The sequence below is a fragment of the Trichosurus vulpecula genome, chromosome 2 (assembly GCF_011100635.1).
Source record: "Trichosurus vulpecula isolate mTriVul1 chromosome 2, mTriVul1.pri, whole genome shotgun sequence".
In the NCBI taxonomy this organism is placed as follows: domain Eukaryota; kingdom Metazoa; phylum Chordata; class Mammalia; order Diprotodontia; family Phalangeridae; genus Trichosurus; species Trichosurus vulpecula.
In genome coordinates, this window is record NC_050574.1 from 178568828 (window position 1) to 178591254 (window position 22427).

Here is a 22427-nt window from a genome sequence, read left to right on the forward strand (position 1 = left end):
GGCAGGCCGGGAAGTGGGGCACTGGTTGTCTGTGACCCTGGCTAGCGGAGGCCACATCCCTCCATCCTAACGGCCTTCCGAAGACTGGCGAAGTTAGCCCCGCCCCATAACCCTGAACAAGAGCCCTCCTAATTGTGACAACGGCGCACCAGGCCCGCCCCTCCAGTCAGCCCCGCCTCCTCTGGCTCCCCGGGGTCCCAGGGCCCACTCAAACTTCGCGGCACACTCGAGTACACACTCAGCCCAGCTTCTTTCCCCGTAAAAACGACCCAACCTCGGCCCAGCCGCTTTCATCGAAAGGCTCCCACTGGAGACCCCAGTCTCCTCTTCCTCCTCCTTCTTCCTCTCTCTCCACCCCTCCCCTTAAAAGAGCTCCAGGCTCGGCTTCGTCCCTCCAGCTGATTAGTCCCACTCCCCTCCTCCTCCCCCTCCGCCCAGTCGGTCATCAACCCCTCCCGCTTTCCCCACGTGGTCTTTGTGACTCCGCCTTCCTTTCCATCAGCGTGCAAGATGACTGGCTCCGGCGAGACACCCCCTCCTGGGCGGTAGAGTCGCTCCCATTGGCGCCCGGTGGCTATGGCGTGGCTCTGCCGTCAAAGCCAATTGGTGACGGCCGCTGCCCCGCGAGATACCCCGGAGAGGCGTGTGTCGCAGCCACTTTTGCTCTGTGGGTTTGAAACTCCTGCATCATGGCGGCGGCCGCAGCGACTGGCGCGGGCGGGGGTGCTGTCAGTGCCGCTGCCGGGGCTTCGGGCTCGGATAGCTGTAGCGAGGACGCGTCGGGCGGAGTAGGGGAAGAAGCGGGAGGCCTGGAGAAGGACGACGTCACGCGGGCGGCCGAGGTCGTGGGGGAGAGCGAGGAAGACGAGGAGGATGTGTTCGAGGTGGAGAAGATCCTGGACGTGAAGACCGAGGCGGTGAGTGAGGGCGGGAGGGAGACCCTGGAGTCTGCGGAACCCTCCCCAGAGGCTGCGGACCGGTCGGGCCCAGCTCCCTCCCTTTGAAGGTGCCGAGGAAGGAGCTGATCCTAGCCTCCGAACCCCTTGGGTTCCGCTGGGGGTGGGGGAAGGTGGGCGGGGGCGGGAATGGCAGCGACTGGGCCTCGACCCCCAGCTGGCGCCCAGACTCCCTGGGGTGGGGGCGGCGCTACCCCGGGCTCAGGCTTGGGAAGGTCCAGTCAGCCCGGCCTCCTTTCACCCGCCGCCTCCGTCGGGAGCTTCCCGCTCCCAGAGCTCTCCCCCGAACTGTCGACGCCCATCCCTGTCTACCCTCTCAGCCCAGGAAGCTCACTTTGCAGGGGCTGACGTTGGCACAGCCCTGTCAAGGCTTTGGGGGCGTGAGAGCGGAGAGATTGATAGAGGGGCCGGAGCTGGGATAGCGCCGATGGGCCTCCTGTGTATGGGCAGTGTCCCGCTGAGGTCATTTCTGGCATGGGGCATTCGAGTCTGAGCTCCTTGAGAGCTGGGACTATTCCCTTTGGGGGGGGGTGTCTAAGCCCTTAGCACAGTGTTGGGCGCATAGTAGGCACTTAATAAAATGCTAGTTGACTGTGGAGGGTTCGTGTGAGCCAGTGAAATGGGAATGTGGTTCACAGTGGAGAGATAACCCTGTAGGGGTGCATTGGTACGTGGTGGAGCAGTCAGAAATTTATAAAGAGGCAGTGAGAAACCACTAGAGCTTTGGCAGGTTGGATGGGAGAGTGATATTTTAATAAGGCTCGAAGACCTTGCCGAATGTAATTGATCGGAAATAGGAATACAAATAATGGTCTCCCAGTGGTGTTAGTGGGTTCAGGGGTTAGTAAAGTGAAGACGGGAAATATTTAAGGTCTGGATGAGGATTTTGTCTTAATGTTAAGAATGCCTCTGAGTATAGGAAGATTTAATTATTTTAAAAATAGTATATGATGAGAGAGGAGTGGAAGACGATGACAGTAGTGCTTGCCTATAGGATGGAATAGATTGAGGCCTTGGTAAACATTTTAAGGAAGTCACAGAGGGTTGAAGGTAAGGTGTAAAGCAAAAGTCTGACTGAATGAATTATTATTAAAGGGGAAGAACAGAATCTTAATCTTTAGTTATAAATGATTGACTAACCCCAGCCAACAAATGGTCATCTCTTCCCTCCCACTCCCTCCAATTCTTAGAGGATTTTTCTAAACACTCATTTAATTCTATTATTTGTTGCCTTTTGTGGCTCTCTTCCTTGATTGCTTTGGTTCCAATTAACAGTTTTAAACCTCTTCATATTCTCTGTGTGTGTATGCCTAAAGCCTTGGGAAGATTAGCAAAACAGAATAGGGTGAAAATCCTAATTCTGGCCGAATCTGTCTCACCATAACCTAATGAGGTTGGTTATTGTTATCACCCCCCCATTTTATAGATGTGAAAACAGGCTCATAAAGGCTGCAGCATGCCTGTGGTAACATAGTTAATACATATCAGAGGGAAGACTTGAATCTAGAGCTTTATAATTCTCAACCTCATCACTACAGCACATAACCTGATCGGTCAGCCCTGTATTTGTTGTAGTAATAATAGTAGGCCATATTTATATACTGCTTTAAAAGGCTTAAAGAAGTATACAAGGCCCTCTCCAAGAACAGAACTTACTTAACAAACCATTTAATAAGAGACTTATTACTAAATAAATTCATGGTTTCCGTTTTAATATAATTTCTTCTTATAACCATCAACCATATATTGAACATATACCATGTACTGTGATGTGCCTTTTGGGGAAACTGAGATGTATGCTAACAAAAGATGCATGCTTCAAAAGAGTTGTCCTCTGGAGTTGGTACTGCTCACCTTTTACAGGGCAGCAAGGAGATGTTAAAATGGTACAAACAGTAACTACTATGAATTTATGGAAAGGAAGGATCCTTGTGGGAATTTAGCTGGGCTAGAAAAACACAACCAGTAGTCGTATTGTAAAGGGAGAGATTAGAGTGAGCAGAGTCAGAGGCAAGACAAACAGGTGCTTAATAAAAGTTTGTTGTAAGATGAGGATCAAGGAAAGATTCATGGAAGAAGTGTCACTCTTAGCTTCAAGAAGTTAACTCTTGAAGTAAGGGAAATGTTTGAGCAGGCAGAGATGTGGGAGAGCATTCCAGGATACAGGGGGGTAGCATGGGCAAAGGAGATGGGAAAGCATCAGGAAATGGTAATGATTCTCACCAAATTATCTACCTAGCCTGCCCCATTCTCTCTGATGAACTCCAGTGTCACCTGCCTTTCAGACTCTAGAACTGGATGTCCAATAGACATTTTAAGATCAACATGTTCAAAGCAAAAATCATCATCTGTCCCACTAAGCCCTCCCTGCTTATAAATTTTCCTTTTGTTATAGAGGGTACAACCATCCTCCTAGTGCTCCAAGCTTGCTACCTAGGTGTTCTTGACTCCTCACTTTTTCTTACTTCCTGTATCCAGTCTGTTGATAAGGCCTGTTGATTTCACCTTTGCAACCTCTAGCCCTCTTCTCTCCTCTTGATACTGCAACTACACTGGTGCAGGCCCTCATCACTTCACTATTGCAATAGCCTGCTTGGTGGGTCTGCCTTCTTCAAGTCTCTTCCCACTCTACTTCATCCTCCATTCAGCCAACAAAGTGATTTTCCTAAAGCACAGGGATGACCATGTCACCCACATACACCCTTTCCTCACTGGCCCCCCCTCAGTGAACTCCAGTGGCTTTCCATCCCCTCCAGGAGCAAATACAAAATGCTGTTTGGCATTCAAAGCCCTTAATAACCTAGGTCCCTCCTACCTTTCTGGTCTTCTTATGCCTTATTCCCTGTCACTTTGCCTTTGATCTAGGGAACTAGCCTCCTTGCTGCCTCATGAACAAGATATTCCATCTCTCATCTCTAGGTATTTTTTCTGTCTGTCCCCTGTGCCTGGAACACTTTTCCCCCCTAATCTCCTCTTCCTGGCTTCTTTTAAATCCCAACTAAACTCCTACCTTCTACAGGAAGCCTTCCCCAGCCACTCTTATTTCTAGTATCTTGCCTCAATTAATTATTTCCCATTTATTCTGTATGTAGCTTTTCTGTACATATTTGTGTGTTATCTCTCCCGTTAGATTGTGAATGTCTTGAGGACGGGCTTGTCATTTGCCTCTTTTTGTGTCCCCAGTGCTTAGCACAGGGCTGGCACAGAATGAAAAATGCTTATTGACTGACTAACTGAAGCACTCTGGTCTGACTGGAAGACTGGCAAGGAGTTTGGGAATCAGATTGTGGAGGGCCTTAAATGCCAGACAGGAGTTTGTTGTGTCTTTGGTAAGCAGGGAGTGTTACCACAGGAGGCTTTTGAACAGGGGAGTACCTTTCTGAGATCCTTGTGTTACGATTATTACTCAGGAAACTTTCAGAAAGATAAGTTGGAAAGGGTAGAGAGACTAGGGCCTTGAAGACCAACTAGGAGACTATTACAGGAAGGAATTCAGACAAGAACAAAGTTAGGGCAGGAGGATAAAAAGGAAAGGCAGATGCTAGATAGATTGGGGAGATAAGATCCACACAACTTTTCATTGGTGAGGGGGAGAGAGAAATTTAGAAAGGTGATGTTGATCTGAGGGGCCTGGGACCAAGAGAGGGTTGATGTCATTGACAGAAGTTTGGAAGGTAGAACCATATGGTGTTTTTAAAATCCTCATATCTAGACATTTCATTCGAAAAACTATATGGATCTAAAGTATCACACACACACAAATTTTAGTAACAAAATGTTCATTGCACAGAGTTCTGAGTCTCTTCAAAGTAACTTCGTGCACGTTTGACTGCACGTCACATTTCATTCCTGAATAAGTGAACTCTCTGGCAAACAGCAAGTTTACAGACTAATTATATTCTATCAGACTCACTGTAGAATTTGTTTTAATGTTTTAGGGGTACATGATTTAAACTATAGCATATTAGAATCTGAAGTTTTAATGAGAGTTTATCAAATTACTTTTGGGGCAGTTAAAGCATAGTGGCAAGAACATCATTCCTTGGATTTGCAGATGGAAGACCGAAGTTTAAATTCCATCTCTTCAACTTATATGACACTTATACTCTCTAAACCTCAGGTTACTCATCTTTAAATTAGGGACAACATTGCTAGAATCAATGTATGTGCGATACTTTGTGAAGTATAAAGTGCTGTATTATTTAAATGTCAATTTATTATACTACTGCGTTTAAAGTAGGTGTGTTTACTTGATAAAATAGTGTAATTTTCCTCATTTGATTATTGGAATTTGGTTTAAAAGCATATTGAAAGTTGCATGTAATAAATCTAAGAAAGGTATTTAGCATATAACATAAGTTGATCTTGGTCTGAAGTGTTTGACTAGTGTCTTTTGATGTATTAGGGAATATATGCAATTCTGTATGCAAGAGTATAGACTTGTTTTTAACTTACCTGATTGATAAGTATAAAATAAAATTTTTTGAAGATCTTTGACAATAACTGTTGGACTTGCTTCCATATATTATTGAACATTGCTCCACTTAACTGTTATTTTAAACCTACAAAGCAGCTGCCAACACAGAGCCAGCCTTGGCTTTAGTAATACGAAACATAGACATGAGAAAGTAACTTGAGTACAATTTATATGTGGGAGTTGAGTTGCTAGCTGTTTAGTACTCCTAATGTAGCTGTCATGTGTTTTAGGGTGTTTTTTTTTTTAGTTATCCCTTTGTCTATAAACCCTGTATCACCCAAATGAATTGCTTCCCCCTCCCCACTGTTATAGAGTTCTAAATAAGACAAGAAGAATAAATAAAAAAAGAAACACTGACAAAGTGGAAACAAAATTATCCTTTTTTGAGAGTGATATGATGGTTTACTTAGAAAACCCCAGAGAATCCATCAAAATTAATTGAGAGGAGCTACAGTAGAATTGCAGGATACAAAATCATAAAAATCATTAGCATTCCGATACAGTACTAACAAATACCAAGTTAATAGGCTTATATATTTTTGCATTTATTAGTTAAATGTATTTAGAAGGTATTTATGATTTTGTGCTTTTTTGTCTAGATTTGAGTGCCTATGCAGCTGTTGTTGATCACAGTGTTTTAGAAAATCCCAAATTAGTAGAATCACAAACTTTATTATAATACAATACAGTACTATGACATTGTAGTGTCAGTAAAGCACTAGATGCAGTGTGGTTAGTGGATAGTGTTGAGCTTGAAGTCGGGGAGACCTGTGTTCAGATTCTGCCTCTGGCGTTTAATAACTTCACCACCCCAAGTTAGTCACTGAACACCTATCTCTGTTCCCCAAATAATTCTCTAGGACTTAGTTTTTACTTTTTTTAGTCCATTTTCTGCTTCTGGTAGAAGGAATTCCCAGGTTGCAATCTTTCTCAGATGCTTCTTGGAGCATTCCTTTAAAGCATCAGTATAATAAAAATGATCATTGAGGGTTATATATCACTTTAAAGTTTACTAAGCATTTTATGTATGTTATCTCATTAAAGACTCAACAACCCTGTGATGATCATATGATGTCCCATTTTATAAATGAGGAAACTGAGGCTGAGGGAGGTTAAGGATTTGACCATGGCCATGCAGATGTTTAGAATGAAAGCTCAGCAGATGGTTGAGGGGAGAAGACGGAAAGAGAGTTAACTGAAATGATGCCCAAAAGCTTAGTTGGTTTGCCAAGTACAGAATATTTTAGGGGACAGGGAAGAAGGTAGAAGAAGGGATACCTGAGGGAGGGAGAAGGAAGGAAATGAGACAAGATAATTGATTAGTAAAGGGGATACAGCAAGATTTATATTTATAACTAGATAACAAGCCTCAAGTCAAACAACATCTCAGTCTGCCTAGTTATGGAATTTAGGGTCTTTGATTCCAAGTCATTATTCCTATATTAATTCATCAAGTAGTTGGTTTGTTTATGCCCATAAAATATTAACTTTATTTTGCTAATTTGAAGAAGCAAGTTTTTTTTTTAAAGGGGGAGAACTTCATAGAAGTTAAGAATATGCAATTCAAGAAAAGGATTTGTTATATTCTTTGTACTTAAGCCATTAGTTTCAAGATATGAACAAGATTTGTACCCTTGTTTCAGAAGTTAATTTGGGCCAGCAATGTTTTGGAACTTAAACTCTATTAGCCTTCATGATGCCATAACTATGACCTACCTAAACTTTTTATCTATCCCCGGTGGCCTAGGACACTGATTTGCACATGGTGGGGGGGGGGGGTGCTTGATAAATGTTTGTTGATTAGAAATAATGAATATATTAGTGCTAATTAGTGCTATTAGTATTAAAGTCATAAATGCAATAGAAGGAAGACAGTAAAGAAGGGGTCACACAGGAATGACAAGGTGTATTTTGATGGAGGAGATAGAAAAACTAGGAGTGTAATAGGAATTGGTAGGGAGAGAGAATGGTAGAGGTTACCACTCTGTGCGAATGGTTAGCCACTAGTTGGTTGGAAGGTAGGGCGAGGTTATTGCAAAGAGAAGGGCTTAACATGTTCAAATAGAGAGACCTTGTTCTGGCCATAGTGCCAGAGTGGGGTGTGATCCCTAGTTTGGTTCATACATCACTCCATTCTCTCTTGAGAGAAACGAAACTCATGAGCTACGTAGTAATTATGATTGTGATAGGAGTTAAGGGTGTCCAAACACTTCAGACTAAGATCAACTTATGTGTGGAATTAGAAACTTCCATTTAGAAACAGAATTCTAGTTTAACTTTGTCATAGACTGAGCAATTACAACTTAGTTTGTGATTTTACTAAGGAATAATGAGCAGATAACCTTGGTTTGGCATTTTTTTATACAATTTTTTTTTATTTCTCATTGCAGGGTAAAATTCTTTACAAAGTTCGATGGAAAGGATATACTTCCGATGATGATACTTGGGAGCCAGAAGTTCATCTTGAGGACTGCAAAGAAGTTCTTCTTGAATTTAGGAAAAAAATTTTTGATAACAAAACTAAACCTGTTAAGAAGGATATACAGGTATTATATTTTCTTTCTTGTGCTTGTCTGTATTCTCTGTGCTTTTCTTTACATCTATTATTTCTAAGTAATAGCTACTTAACAAAAAACTCTACAAGGAAACTCTTTTGTCATAATTATAAATATATATTATATAGCCATTTAAAAATTGTCCAGAGAGTGATTTGTCCTAGATGGCACTTTTTCTTCTAACTCTTCCTTAACTTTTTGGCCATTTCATTGCTTTTCAGCATCATGAAATGAAGGGAAAATTCAAATGAATCTTCACTGTTAACAGATTTAGGAAAAGAAAGTAATCTTGAAACTGATGTCCAAGGTTCAGTCCTTTGAATTTGTTATTCTTGTAATCGCTGTTGCTATGAAATTAAGCTGTCTTTTTGATTCATGTGAGAAAGTACTTATTCATAATCATTGTTCATTGTGAATATTTTAGCTTTTGTTTACAACTTTAAACATAACTTCTTGTAAAAAAAATAAGTTCACTTTTTTTGCCTTTTGAGCTAGAGAGAGGGACCTTTTAATTGTTTCAATATAGTATTTTCGATCTTTTTCTTTCAGTCTTTTGATTTGTTGTAATTTTTTTTTGTCTCAAAGAGTCATTGATTTCTCTCTTTTTTTTTCTAGTTTTCAGGGAGTCCATTGCTTGAGCAATATTTGCTACTTTCTCTTTTAAGCGATTTATTTCAATCATATCATCAAGATCTTTTATTTTATTTTTTTTATAGCCCTCCCTTCGTTATGTAGTCCTGGTAGAAAGTCCCATTTTTTTCCCTTGATTCTCTGTTCTCATAGTTATGTAGTTACTCCTTTGAGGGGAGATATGTAGATTTGCATAATTTTTGATACATCATGGTTTTTCTTTGATTTTCTCACCTATCTATCTGTAGTTGCTGAATTGTGGCTTTGTTCCAAGACCTGGCTTGACCTTCTGTTACATTTTTTCTTGAGGGGGTAGTCTTTCCTGTTTGCTCTCAACTTGAGTTTCTGTACTAATTTCTATCTCCTGCAGTTCAAACTCTGCCTTGAGCTTTGAGGTTGAGAATGCTGGATCTTCAGGGACTTCTGGCGTCTTAGGACAGAGGATTGGGGATCTCAGAGCCTTTAGGCCTGCTGTTTCATGATCTTAGTTTTGCTGCTCTGTGCCAGTTAGTGCCCCCTGCTGCTCCCTAGAACTTTAAAGGTCCCCACTCCATGGCTTTCTCCTGGCTGCCATTTGCGCTTACTGCCTTTGGACACAAAGCCTTGTTGGCTACACATATCTCTGGCTGTTTTCTGGTCACGTTGCGAGGCTATTCTTAGCTGACATTGGTTTTGATGGAAATCCCATTTTCTTTTGCCTGTCGACTTCTGACCGACCTCTTGTGCTTTTCTGGGGCTAAAGAAATCACTTACTATAGTTTCTCATTCTTGATCATTATTCATTCTGGTATAGATTGTAGGGTTTTGCTGGAATAGTTGTGAGGGAGTTGGGCAGTCTGCCTCCCATGCATGCTATCATTTTGATCAGAAGTCTTGATTTTACAGTTCTTGCAGGACTTCCAGGAGGATCTGGCAATGAGGTAGGGATCTAGAATTGGAGGTATTGATTTAAGAGACATTTATGTCGGTTGCAGTATACCTATTCAGTTTTTGCTAGTTTGTTGCTTTTCCAGTTTTATCCTTAAGATGTTGTTCATTGATTTTATTTGAGTCTCTTGCCAAGCCTTCGGCAAATTTGTTTTTTCCTCTACTGTTCTTGTTGAATTATGAGGTTATATTGCTCATTCTCTTCTACTCTCATTTTCCTTAAGACCATAAAAAACATTTATGCTCTAAACCATTCTCAAGCTGTTCCTCTAATATGTCTACTTGGCAGTAAGAAGGTCAAGTGTTTGCTGGCTGAGTCAGTTTGTAGGGTCTTTTGATCTCATTGAAGTAATTGATTTAGCAGTTCTACTTCTTAAGAAAGTGTTAATAGTCTTTGTCATTATCTGTCCTTTTGTACTTTTCCTATTTTTTCCAACTTAAATCATAGTTGCCTCAACTGCTTGTTTTATATGTTCTTGGTTGGTACTGGTTTTGATCTTTGTTTTAACAAATAATTAGTCTTTATAGAAATAGCTTATTTGGAAATGCCCCCACAAAAAAAAATCCTGTCTGTTAAAATATAATTAGTTTTATTTTATGATGTTATTTGTATTGAACTATTAGAAGTCCCAAAAAGAGTGTATAACCTCATATGTAACCTTGTCCCACCAAATATATCCCTCTAGAGATAAGTATCATCAAGGCACAAAAAATAAAAGCTTCTGTTCCAAGGCTCTAAAGGCCTAATCACTGCTAATTATCTCACAAAAGTAAGCCCTTGGATATTGGGAAATACAGATTGAAAGAATGTGGATAACTCAGGATGTACCCATTACCATCATTTGAAAAGCAATTTTGAGTTTGTGTTCTGCTTATACAAGGTCAGTAGCATCACCGTTGCATGTGAAGAACAGTATGTTATGGCAGCATTGAGTTGGTATTACAGAATGTACCTATTGAATTTATGCTTGACTTAACGAGAGGGTTGAAAGACTGAGAATTTGATCAGAAGATTAGCTAGGGACTGCTGTAATCTAGACATTAACATTCTAAGAATTATACATCATTATTGGAGATTTTGATACTTGGTTTTGATAATTAAGTAACATAGTTTCCTTTGTTAACAGTATTTGTACTACAATTTACAATCCAAAGATAAAATTCCCCTTGGCAGAGAATAAAAGTAGTTTTACTTTTTCTTTGTTTCCTGTAATCATCATCCTATTCTTCCCAAGTAGATATCCCGGTACTTCTTTGAACTTCCACTTTACCCCAGTATAACAATAACAATGAAAAACCCAAACCCAACCCTTTTTGTTCATTTTTTACTAACCTCCATATATTTTATGCTTTTGTACAAGTCACACTATTCTTTTTCAAAAATACACCAGAATGAAAAATACAGATCTTTTTTACTTCACCAAAATTTCTCTGCTTATCTTTCTCCCCTCTCTGAGAGCCATCCCATATAACAGTGTTATTTAAAGAAAAAAGAAAAGAGAAAAAAATGAGCAAGATTGATTGATACTTTGAAAAAGTCTGAAGATATGTATAATGTACTATGCCAAAGGACCTCTTACCCCTGCAGAGAAGTAGAGAGGAGGTTTCCTCTTCTATCTTTTCCTTGGAGCTATGCTTGCTTTTGTGGTTTTGTAACATTCATATTTGTTTGCTTCTTGGTTGTTCTTTTCATTTACATTGTTGTTGTTTATACTTTTTTTTTTGAATTTGCTTATTTCACTGCATAAGAGCATGCGAATCTTTCCATGATTCTTATATTCAACATATACATTGTTTCTTACAGCACAATAATATTCCAGTACGTTCATGTACCACAATTAGTTTAGCTGTTCCCCAAATTAATAATGACATTATCCTTACCAGACCTTGCCATGTATATCTTTTAAAATTAAATCTAAATTAATTGGCGACTTCTCTGTGCATTGACTGCTCATTTGGTATAGTGCCTCCTTTTTCTGTCTCTTCCTGTCTCCCACTTCCAATCCAGAAATGCACTTCCTCCTCAGATCTGCCCCTTTAAATCTGTTGTTTTCTTCAGAACTAAGCCGCATTCTATGTGAAGCCTTTCCTAATTCCCTACCTGCTAGTTTTCCACCCCATGTTATATGATATTTTATTTATACTTAGGTATATATGTTTTGCCTCTGCCAATAGAATATAAACCTCTTAAGGGCAAGGATTATTTCACTTTCATCTTCATACCCCCAGTTTCTAGCACAGTGCCTGGTACATGATAGGTGCTTTAAAAATGCTTGTTTTATTATCTTCGGTTGCCTGTTCTTTAGAACTTCATGTCTCTCTTGTACTGACTTCACAGAATTTCAGATGATTTGAATCCTACCTGTTCTTTCCATGTACTCTTTGAATTTTTCTCTACCAAAATCTAAGGTATATTATTTTCCTGTTTTCTCTCATACATACTAAGATGGAGAAATCTCTTTTCCTTAAGGTTACTATCATTTCCACCCCAGCAAAGAGTGACTCCTTGTTAGTGAAAATCAGATCCAGAATGGCAGTTCCCTTTGTTGAATCTTTGGTTTTTGGAAAGATGAAATTAATGATCATTAGGACAAGATAAGAAATTATTAGCTGCTTTGCTTTTTAAAAATTAAGTAGATTTTTATTACTATCTTTTGTTTTTACATCATGTAAATATCCTTCTATATTGTTCGCCTTCTCCCTCTTGGAGCCATCCCTTATAACAGAGACTTTTTTTTTAAAAAAGGAAAACAAAAAAGTTAGCAAAGCCAGTCAGTAGATTGAAAAAAATTTATTATGTATAATGTTCCACATCCATCCCCCCAGTCCCTCTACCACACATACAACAAAGAAGTGAAGGAAATTGTCCTCTCGTATTCTTTTTTCAGGGCCAAGCTTATTGTTGTTGTTGTTTTTTTTTTAGTTTTTAAATTTATTTTAAACTTAAATACAAAATAAGAAATGGAAAAAAATGTCCATTTACACAGAAGAACATAAGATTCAATATAAAACAATAAATTTCCAATTTAAGAAAACCTATATAACATATACTATTCATTGATTTCAAAGCTTTTCTTTGCTTCCTTGCATGTTTTCTTTTGTTCTCTGCTGTGCGCTTTTTACTTTATTTTTCCCCTACCCCCCAAAGAAGGCTACAACTGAGTGTGGAGATAGATGTCTATAGATACACATACACATATACATACACACACAGTTATCTATATATAAACACATACATACTCATTCACATATATGTGGGACCATATGGTGCTCATTTCCAATTGTCATCTGTTTCTCTGAAGGTGAATAGCATCTTCCTCCATAAGTCCAAGTCTTTCTGTGTTTATCTAAATCAACCAGGTGATCATTTCCTACACCACAGCAATATTCCAACCCAATCACATTCTGTCTGAGAGATTTTCTGTGAAAGTTTTTCCCCAATTTAGTGCATTCCTTCTGTTCTTGGCTGCATAGGTTTATTACAAGAAAATTTTACCAAGCTTATTGTTTTTAATTTTGCAACATTCTTTTTTTTTCTTTCTGCTTATGTTTTTGTAATTGTTGGGCATATTGGTTTTTTTGGCTCCGCTTACTTCACTTTGTATCACTTCTTGTAAGTCTTCCCATGCTTCTCTGCATTCCTTATTTCTCGCAGAGTTCTATTCTGTTACATTCATTGCTTTACATGCTGTTTGGCCAGTTCCTGATCTGTGGACATGTAGTTTGTTTATGGTTCTTTACTACCACAAAAAGTGCTATTGTAAACAATTTGGTGAATATGAAACTTTTTTGTCAAAGATCTTCTTAGAGTATATGCCAAGAAGAGGAATCTTGGGGTCAAAGTATATGAACATTTTAGATATTTTATTTGCATGATTCAAAATTATTTTCAAGCATGAGTCTACTAATTCATAGTTGCACTGGCAGTGTATTAATGTGCTTGTAGCTGTCGTGTTTTTAGCTGAAAGAGGTTATGTTGCAGATGTCAAATTGCCTACCACTATGATATCATGCCTTACGCCAGGCTTGTGATCTGCTTTCTGTACTAGTCATCTGTTTTTCTCTGCCCAGTTTAAGTGATCTGTTTTGTATTCCTGTAACAATGTCACATCTGTTTCTTCCTCTTGACCTTCACCCCAATGTTCTCTACCTTACTTACCATCATGGTTTCCAGTTTTCAGTGCTACTCTGTAGCCAGCTTGGCTACAGAGGGATGGGAGCACCCCTCCTTCACCCTATCCTTTTCCTTTTTGAATAAGTAGTGTAGGTTCAGAGCCACATTCTAGGCATGAGTCCTATGCTACCAAATCTCAACGTTATCTACGAGGTCAAATTTTTGCTCTTGCCTTAGTATCTTTAGTTCACCTTTCTTGTTAGCTTTGATTTTGGTTACATAATCTTAGGGATAGATTTGTCACCTTAAACATGTTTTTAAGTGAGAAATTTGTTTTAGTATAGCATGTTTTCAGTCAGATGCCTCATATTGTAGGGTACATGCATCTTAAAGATTGCTTTTACACTATTCATTTAATATTATTATTATTTAATATTATGATGTACCAAAATCTTAAGTCATTGTAGGAAAATGTAATGAATATTTGACAAGTTGATCATGTAAGATTAAAATTCAGTTAAGTTCAGCAGACATTAAGTGCACGCCATGGGGTTGTATCTTGCCAGCATGTTAGGTTTTGAAGTCAGCAGGATGAAAATCCCATACTTAAAATTATCCTTGAAAGTCCAAGCAGCTCATAAAATGCCACCCTGCATCTTTAAAAAGTTGAAGCTGCAAAGGGGCTGTGCTCTTTTTTTTTTTAACTTTAAATATTATTTATTTGGCTGAAAAATCACTAACTTGTTGGGTTAATGGGCTCTCTGGCTGTGGGTGTCCAGTGACCTTCAATACTGGCAGAATTAGCTTGGGGGGGCAAGGAGGTGTGATGACACACCCTTTCCTTCCCATTCTACCCAGTCCTTGGAAGATTCAAGGGGTAAGGGACAAGTGGAAAACAAGGAGCAGATTGTGGGAAATGCCCTATTTTTAAATGCTGGCTCAGGTTTGGGGTAGGTCAGGATTCCTTAGCTCCCCCTCAGTGCCCTATTAGGGCTGAGAAGAATTTTGAGGTAGCCAGAAAGCTAAGGATCGTATCTGGTCCTCATCCATGTCCCCAACAACCTTTGAGTAGAGAGAGACTCAGAGCTAGCTATTGAGAAGGGGAACAGCTGCTCCCTTGTCATCACCACAGTCTCCTCAAACCTGCACCTGCTTCAGTGATAGCCCAACTCTGAATGGTTGTAGGCTGCCCTTGGAAAAAAAAATGAAATCCTGGACTGTAGCTCATCCAGTCTTCAGGGGCCCCTCAAGGGCCAGCGGCTCAAAGGTCCACCTCAAAGGGTGGCTGATCAAATGCTCTGGTCATTCAAGTCTGCTACAAGGCCCCTAGGACCAATGGCTCAAAGCTCTATCTGGATGTTCAGTAAACTGAGGCCCCACCTTGTGTTTCTACCAAGTTGTAGAAGGGGGCTGCTGATGCATGGGACCCTCAGCCCTGACAGACTACATCTGCCTTTTGTTCTCTGTGTGATAATGTGGGCTGTGTTCTCTCCCAGGGCAGGGAACTCATATTTCTTGCCCTGGCTCTCTCCAGAGCCCCTGAGTGAGCACTGAGCACGCTCCAAGATTTGGCTGTGTGGAGAGGCACCTCTAGCTTAGGTCCAGGCCTTCTCCAGATCAGATAAGTGACCCTGAGGAAGCCTGTGAACCTAGGAGAAGCAGGAGAGAAAGGGTTCAATAGGCTCCATAGGACTGCTGGCATCTGATGAGGGCACAGGGGGTTCTACTTGGCAGGAGCCATCATGTCCATTTTCTCTGCTCCCCATAGATGAGATCAGTCATGCCTGAGGACAGGTTTGCTTCCAAAACCAGACATTTTCTGTGCTGGGTGTCACAGTGGCTTCTGCTCTGATCCCTTTAAAAGAAGGCAGTCTGAATCAGAGTAGATAGATTTGAAATGGTTGCTATGGAAACAACCAAATGTAAATTTTCTTTTCCACTATTCTTCTGTTCTGCTTTCCTTTTCCATCTAAGTATTGCTCTGAACTAAGCTATTGATAAACAGGATCTAGAGGATTTCTGCTCAAATACAAGGAAATGAAAAATAGGTAAAGTTTTAGCTAGCAGGAAATTGTATGATTAGGGGAAAGGTCTTTAAAAGGTCTTTTTAAAAGTTTTTTTTTTAATTAAAATGAAGCCTATGAATAGTTAAATCTGGTTAAGTTTGAAAGCTACTATACAATGTATGCATTGCTCAGTTTCTAGGGATACAAAGATTTAAAAAATAACATAAGTCCATGAAGTCAGGCAGCTTATACTGTATTAGAAGAGATCTTGTAGATCAAGTCAAAATTTCCCTCTCAAAATTGAGAGCAAACACCTTAATTTGAAAGGGGTAAAAAAGATAGGTAAAAAGAGGAAATAGCCCAGAAACATATTTTATATGGTTTTGTGGTTTAATATATCTACAGCTAAGTGGGACCAAAATAACCACTTGACAATTTCATCTACCAAGTGCTTCTGTCCATAGTTGCAGTAGACATATACCCTAGTCTAGCATATAGTATGATTACATACCTACCTATAGCTTTATATAGTTAATTAAAGCTACCCATGCTGTCTGGATAAACATTTTTTACATATAGATCTATGTCTCGTATGGAAAGTCAGTATGTGAAATTTTATTTTTGAAGTCATAAATAAAGGGACGTAATCAAGATGTTTGCATGTTAAATTTATATTTACAGAATTTGGAAGCAAAAGTTGACTAATCCTTCCCCTGTTACTTGGGCAGGCTTCCAAATTTTCTCTCTCTCTCTCTCTGTCTCTCTCTCTCTCTTTCTGACACACACACACACACACACACACACACACACACACCCCTGTTCTATATGTATGCATAACTGTGTGTATATGATACACACACACATAAGGTGGCAGTATAAGTACAGAAAAGAGGTGAGATGAAAGAGGTAGAAACATTGTAGAAGTAGATTGGCTATGTGGAGTGAGGATGACAAGTTTAGAATAATGTCAAAGTTATAAACCTAGGAGACTAGAAAAACAATAGTCCTTTGCAGAAATAGTGAAGTTTATTTTTTAAATCTTATTTTTTCTCAATTACATGTGAAGACAATTTTTAACATTCATTTGTTTAAATTTTGAGTTCCAAATTCTCTTCCTTCTTCCCTCCTGACAGTAAGAAATTTGATAATAGGTTATACATGGGTAATTATGTAAAACATATGTCCATATTTGCCATGTTGTGAAAGAAGACATAGACCAAAAAAAAAAACCAAGAAAAAAGTAAAGTGAAAAATAGTATGCTTTGATCAGCATCTCCATCAGTTCTTTCTCTGGATGTGGATAGCATTTTTCGTCATGAATCTTTTGGAATTTTCTTGGGTCATTGTATTGCCGAGAATAGTTTAGTCATTCACTGTTGATCATGGTACAATATTGCTGCTACTGTATACTATGTTCTCCTGGTTCTATTTCACTTTTCATCAGTTCATGTAAGTCTTTCCAAGTTTTTCTCAAATAATCTTGCTTGTCAGTTCTTGTAGGACAATAGTATTCCATTACCATCATATACCATATCTTGTTCAGCCATTTCCCAATCGATGGGTATCCCTTCAATTTCCAATTCTTTGCCACCACTAAAAGAGCTTCTATAAATGTTTTTGTACAAACAGGTCCTTTTCCCTTTCTTCATAGTCTTCTTAATTTTCAGTCTTAATTATATAAGTGTTCTATGACATTGATATACCACAGTTTATTTACATATTTCCCTATTGTTGGTTATTTAATTTACTTCTAGGTTTTTGCAGATTATATATAAAGCTATCTATGACAACTTTAGAACACATAACAAACTTTTTGTTTATGAGAACACTTTTAGATTATATTCTTAAAAGTAGCATTATTCAAAGGGTATGAACATCATTTTTATAACTTTTACTTTTGTCCTGTACTGTTAAGTCTAATTTCATTATGTCTTAGCTTATTTTTTACCATGAGAAAATATTTCTGATTATATAATGAAAGTTAAAAGGTAAATAAGATTTGTTCTTGCTCTTTATATATATATACACACACACACACATTTTTTTTTGGAGCGGGGGAGGCAGGGCAATTGGGGTTAAGTGACTTGCCAAAGGTCACACAGCTAGTAAGTGCGTCAAGTGTCTGAGGCTGGTTTTGAACTCAGGTCCTCTTGACTTGAGGGCCAGTGCTGTACTTACTGTGCCACCTAGCTGCCCCTTGCTCTTTATATATTTTTCAGAAACATACTAGAAGTTGTTTGTATAGTGTTTTATTATACACAGTTGACAGATTTTGTAGATTTTTATGTGAGGTGCTGTTCGCCATATTAAAAAGGGCAATACTTTTGATCATTTAACAAATTTTAAATTATATTTCACTGCATATACGATTGTTACTGTTTTTCCTTCAAAGCTGAATTTTTAAAATTCTGTCCTATGGCAACAAATTTCAGAGGCTTTTCTGAGAACCAAAAAAAATTTTATTGTATGATTTAGATAGAATGTTTTTCCCAGAGGCTAGTGTCCACATGTTAGTAACCAAGAAAACTGGGCACAAAGTTAATTTATATGGTATGTCACCTTGTAAAGTTTTTCAAAAAAATCTGTGATAAAATATTAATAGAATATGTAATATAAGTGACATTAAGTTTTTTTACTCTTCTACTGATTATATAACAGGGACTTTTCCTAGTTTTTTTTTTGTTTTGTTTTGTTTTTTTTTTTTGCTGACTAATTCAACAGAGACATCATTTTTCTTTTCTCTCTCTCTTTTTTTTTTATTTTGGGCAAGTCAATTGGGGTCAACTGACTTGCCCAGGGTCACACAGCTAATAAATGTCAAGTGTCTGAGGTCACATTTGAACTTGGGTCCTCCTGACTCCAAGGCCAGTGCTTTATCCACTTGCACCACCTAGCTGTTGATAGATTGTTTTTCTATCCCTCTTTACCAGTGTTTATCCTTAATTGACTGATTTTTTTTCTTTTGCTTGACAGAATATCAAATTTAAAAATGATAATAATACCATAGAATTTAATTTCAGAGACTGCCTTAAAAATTTTTTTTTCTTGTGTTCATGTAAACCTTTTTTTTTTTTTAACTTTCTGATTCTTTTGGAAGTTTTTTATGCTGGAAGTCGGTAGAAGAAATGTTAGAAGGCAAAGTAGGATTTAAATATTTTTTAACCTTTTTTATCTTTATTTTATAGAGACTAGTTTTGAATGATGATGACATATTTGAGGCAGAATCTGACAGCGATTGGCAAAGTGAAACAAAAGACGACTATTCTCCCAAGAAAAAGAAGAAAAAGTCAAGACACAGAGAAGACAAAAGCCCTGATGATTTGAAAAAGAGAAAATGGAAATCTGGTAAACTAAAAGATAAGTCTAAAACACAACTGGAAAATTCCTCAGAAAGTTTGGTCTTTGATTCAAAGTCCAAGAAAAGGATTTTGGAATCCAAAGAAGATTCAAAGGAGTACAAAAAGACCAAAAAAGATGATTTAAAAGAAACAAAGAAAGTAAAAAGGGGTGAAATTAAAGACTCAAAGGGGAAAGTAAGAGACGATTTTAAAGAAAGCAAAAAAAAGAGAGAGAAATTTAGTGAATCTCTGTTAGAATCTGAATCCAGTACATTTGATGATTCGCTTTCTCAGTTGGCTGATGATGACAGTGAAGATTTACCTTCTGATAACAAAGGAGAGAAACAAAAATTTAAAAGTGGAAAAGATAAGTTAGAACATGACATAATTCAAGATGTGATTTCTGATAAACAACCAGATGATACAGCAAGTGCTGAAGAAGATGTTGATGTCAGAACAAAAAGGAAAAAAAAGAAATTAAAGAAAGTTGAGGAATATAAAGAAGAAATTAGAAAAGTAGAAAATAGGGACCCATATTCAGAGAAGAAAAACTTATACAAAAAGCAGAAGAATCAAGAAAAAGTCAAAGGTTCCGTAGAGGTAGATAAATTAATACCTACAGCTGCTCAAATTCAGAAGAGCACAAAACTGGGTAGTGAAGAACGAGGTCAAAGGTCTACTGATTCAGTTGGGGAGGTAAGTCACTCAGTGCTAGAAGAGGAAAGTTTAAAAGGATGTTGCTTGAATCAACTATATAGGGAAAGTAATTTGGGAAAATATTTTTTGTGCATACCATAGAAAAAACAGTGAAATAGAAGAAAGAAACCACATAAAGGCAGTGTTTCTTGCGTGTGGTTATCAAGGAATTCTGTTATGAGTTGGCTTGCTTCTCCTCAGCTCTTTCCTGCTCCTAATCTTATAAAATTCATTTCTATGGCAAATAAAAAGGGAGCTGTAGTCTTACTGCTTGCCTGTTTTCAAATTTGCTAGAGGAATGGTTTTAGAAAATAATTGAACAAATAATATTCTTAAATATTACCTGAATGGCAGGGTCTCTTCAAATAAATGAGTGGTAAATTGGTGTACAGCAAAACTAAGCTTCATAGAGCTATCACATAGCTATTCTTTTAGCTTTTTATTGAATAGATTATGTTATTCTTGTAAATACTAAGATTCAGTTTTACTTCTTCTTGCCTTCTATTTTTGGTCTTTCAACATGACACCTCTTTTAGATTATTCTAAAGGAAAGAGTTAATGTAATTATATGTTTGGTTTTTTGTTGTTTTTTTTTTTGTCCATTTTAAAATTGTGACTGGCATTTCTTAGGTGAAGCACATTAAGATAGTAATGTGTCTATTCAACCAAGTAATGGGTAACATTTATATAAAGCTATACACATATCATCTCGTATGGAAAGGGAATTGACACAGGCTGGTTATTTTTTTTAATCTCATTGAATAATCTATGCATTTAAATCAAATGAGATAATATATGTAAAATGCTTTGCAAACTCTAAAGCACTACGTAGATTTTAGCTATTGTTGTTATTTTCTGAACGGAAAAGTCCTGTGCCACCAACTTCTTTAGGTCTTCTAACTTTTATAACTCATAAATCTTCCAGAGATGACAGAGACAGGAAGTAAACACAAATATATGTTTTGATCATCATTTCCTTATTAAGCTTTCCTATAGGCTCAATGAAGGAGAATGACATCCAGCATCTCCAACAAGACCATGTGATTCACCCTCCTTAACCTCTTAAAGGATAGAGATGTGAATCTGCATGTGATGTAAAGAAACTTCCCCAACCCCTGCTGTGTCAGATTGGATTTCATTCAAGTGTGCCTTAGGATAGTGTAGTGGAAGGTGCTGGACTTGAACTCAGAGGACCTCGCTTCAAATCCTGCCAAGCTCTGTAACTTTGGGCTTAAGATGTCAGAGCTTCAGTTTGCTCATCGATAAAATGGAGATGATAACACATGTTTTTATATGTATATAAAACACACACACACACATGTTTCACAAAAATGTTATAAGGAAAGTGCTTTGCTAACTTTAAAACTTTGTAAGCATGTGAGCTCTTATAATGATGTTGATGATGATACCTGGGGAAATGTTGGCCCTCTGAAATTATACTCTCTTATTTATTTCTTTTCTGCTTTTTATCCCTCTCCTATGCTATGCCCGCTGCAGAAATTCTAGAAAATTTTGTAAGCAGCATGGTATTGATCATTAGATAGTTTGTTCATTATTTACCTCCCTACTTTTCTGTATAAGTTGAGTTAAAATCTATCTAGCAGTTAGTATAAAATGGACATTGTATGTGCATCTCTGACAAGGATGTGGGGGCATTCATGAGCAGGGTGGGGTCTCAGTAACTACAGCTATCTATCAGAAGGATACATAGGTTCCCCTGCCTTCCTGTGGCAATCACAGATTCTCTCAGCAGCTTATACCTGTTGCTTCTGTTTCTACCTTCTAATGGTAAACAGAACATGACTTCTCACTCTTCCCCTTGATGCCCTCCAAATATTTGAAGATGAGTAATGTGTCTTGACTTATTCTCTGAGTCTTCTCTTATCTAGACCCAATTCTTTATCTGTTCTTCACTTAACATAATCTTGACAACCTTCCCCATCCTGGTTGTCCTCTTCTGTATGTTTTCCAGATTTTCAATGTTCTACCTGAACCATTGTCCCCAGAACTGAGACTCCACATGTGGTATAATGAAGGAAAAAAACAAAGGACCATCACCTCCCTTGTCCCAGATGCCATGCCTTTCTTAATTAGTAAACATTTATTAAGTACCTACTCTATACTGGGCACTCTGCTAAGTGCTGGGGATACTAAACCAGGCAAATGTCTGTCCCTGCCCGGAGGGGATTTATAATCTACTGGAGGAACTCAATATCACATTAGCCTTTTTAGCTGTTTTATCATACTGTTGACTCAAAATGAGTTTGAAATCCATTAAAACCTCCATATCTTTTTCACACATATAATACTTTTAAGTAATTGCTGAACATTCATTTTATCTTGCCTAGTCTCAAGCAAGCCACCACTTTCTAGAAATATTTACCTTCCCACCCCTTTTTCTAATTCCAGCTCTAGAACAATAACCAAATGAATACTACTGTTCCTGGAAAGGACCGCCAGTCATTTGCCCTGTTACTCCATTCAGCATTCCCTCTGACTTCCTTATCTAAAACACTCTTCCCTGGCTACTAGTCTTCCATATGTGTTGTCTGCTCCTGTTAGACTGTAATATTAGAAGATAACCAAGATAGCAGAGGAGCAAGAAATACAGCTGAGCACTCCTCTGTTACTACTCCACAAAGCTCTGGAACATGTGCCAGACTCAATCCTGACTGGGAAATCCAAGAGAACAATCACAGTGAGTCATTTTTCTACCACAGGTCAGCAA

The 22427-nt window shown here is 38.3% G+C and overlaps 1 protein-coding gene across 1 annotated transcript in view; it reads left to right on the top strand.

Moving 5' to 3' along the window:
• The first annotated feature begins 624 nt into the window (after positions 1-624).
• The window catches only part of MPHOSPH8 (M-phase phosphoprotein 8), a 57215-nt gene continuing 35412 nt past the window's right edge, over positions 625-22427 (top strand). Inside the window, exons 1-3 of the mRNA XM_036746137.1 lie at positions 625-917; positions 7824-7979; positions 18851-19699. Of these exons, the coding sequence (XP_036602032.1) occupies positions 690-917; positions 7824-7979; positions 18851-19699 (1233 nt within the window). The 5' untranslated portion in view covers positions 625-689. The remainder of the gene's footprint in view (positions 918-7823; positions 7980-18850; positions 19700-22427) is intronic.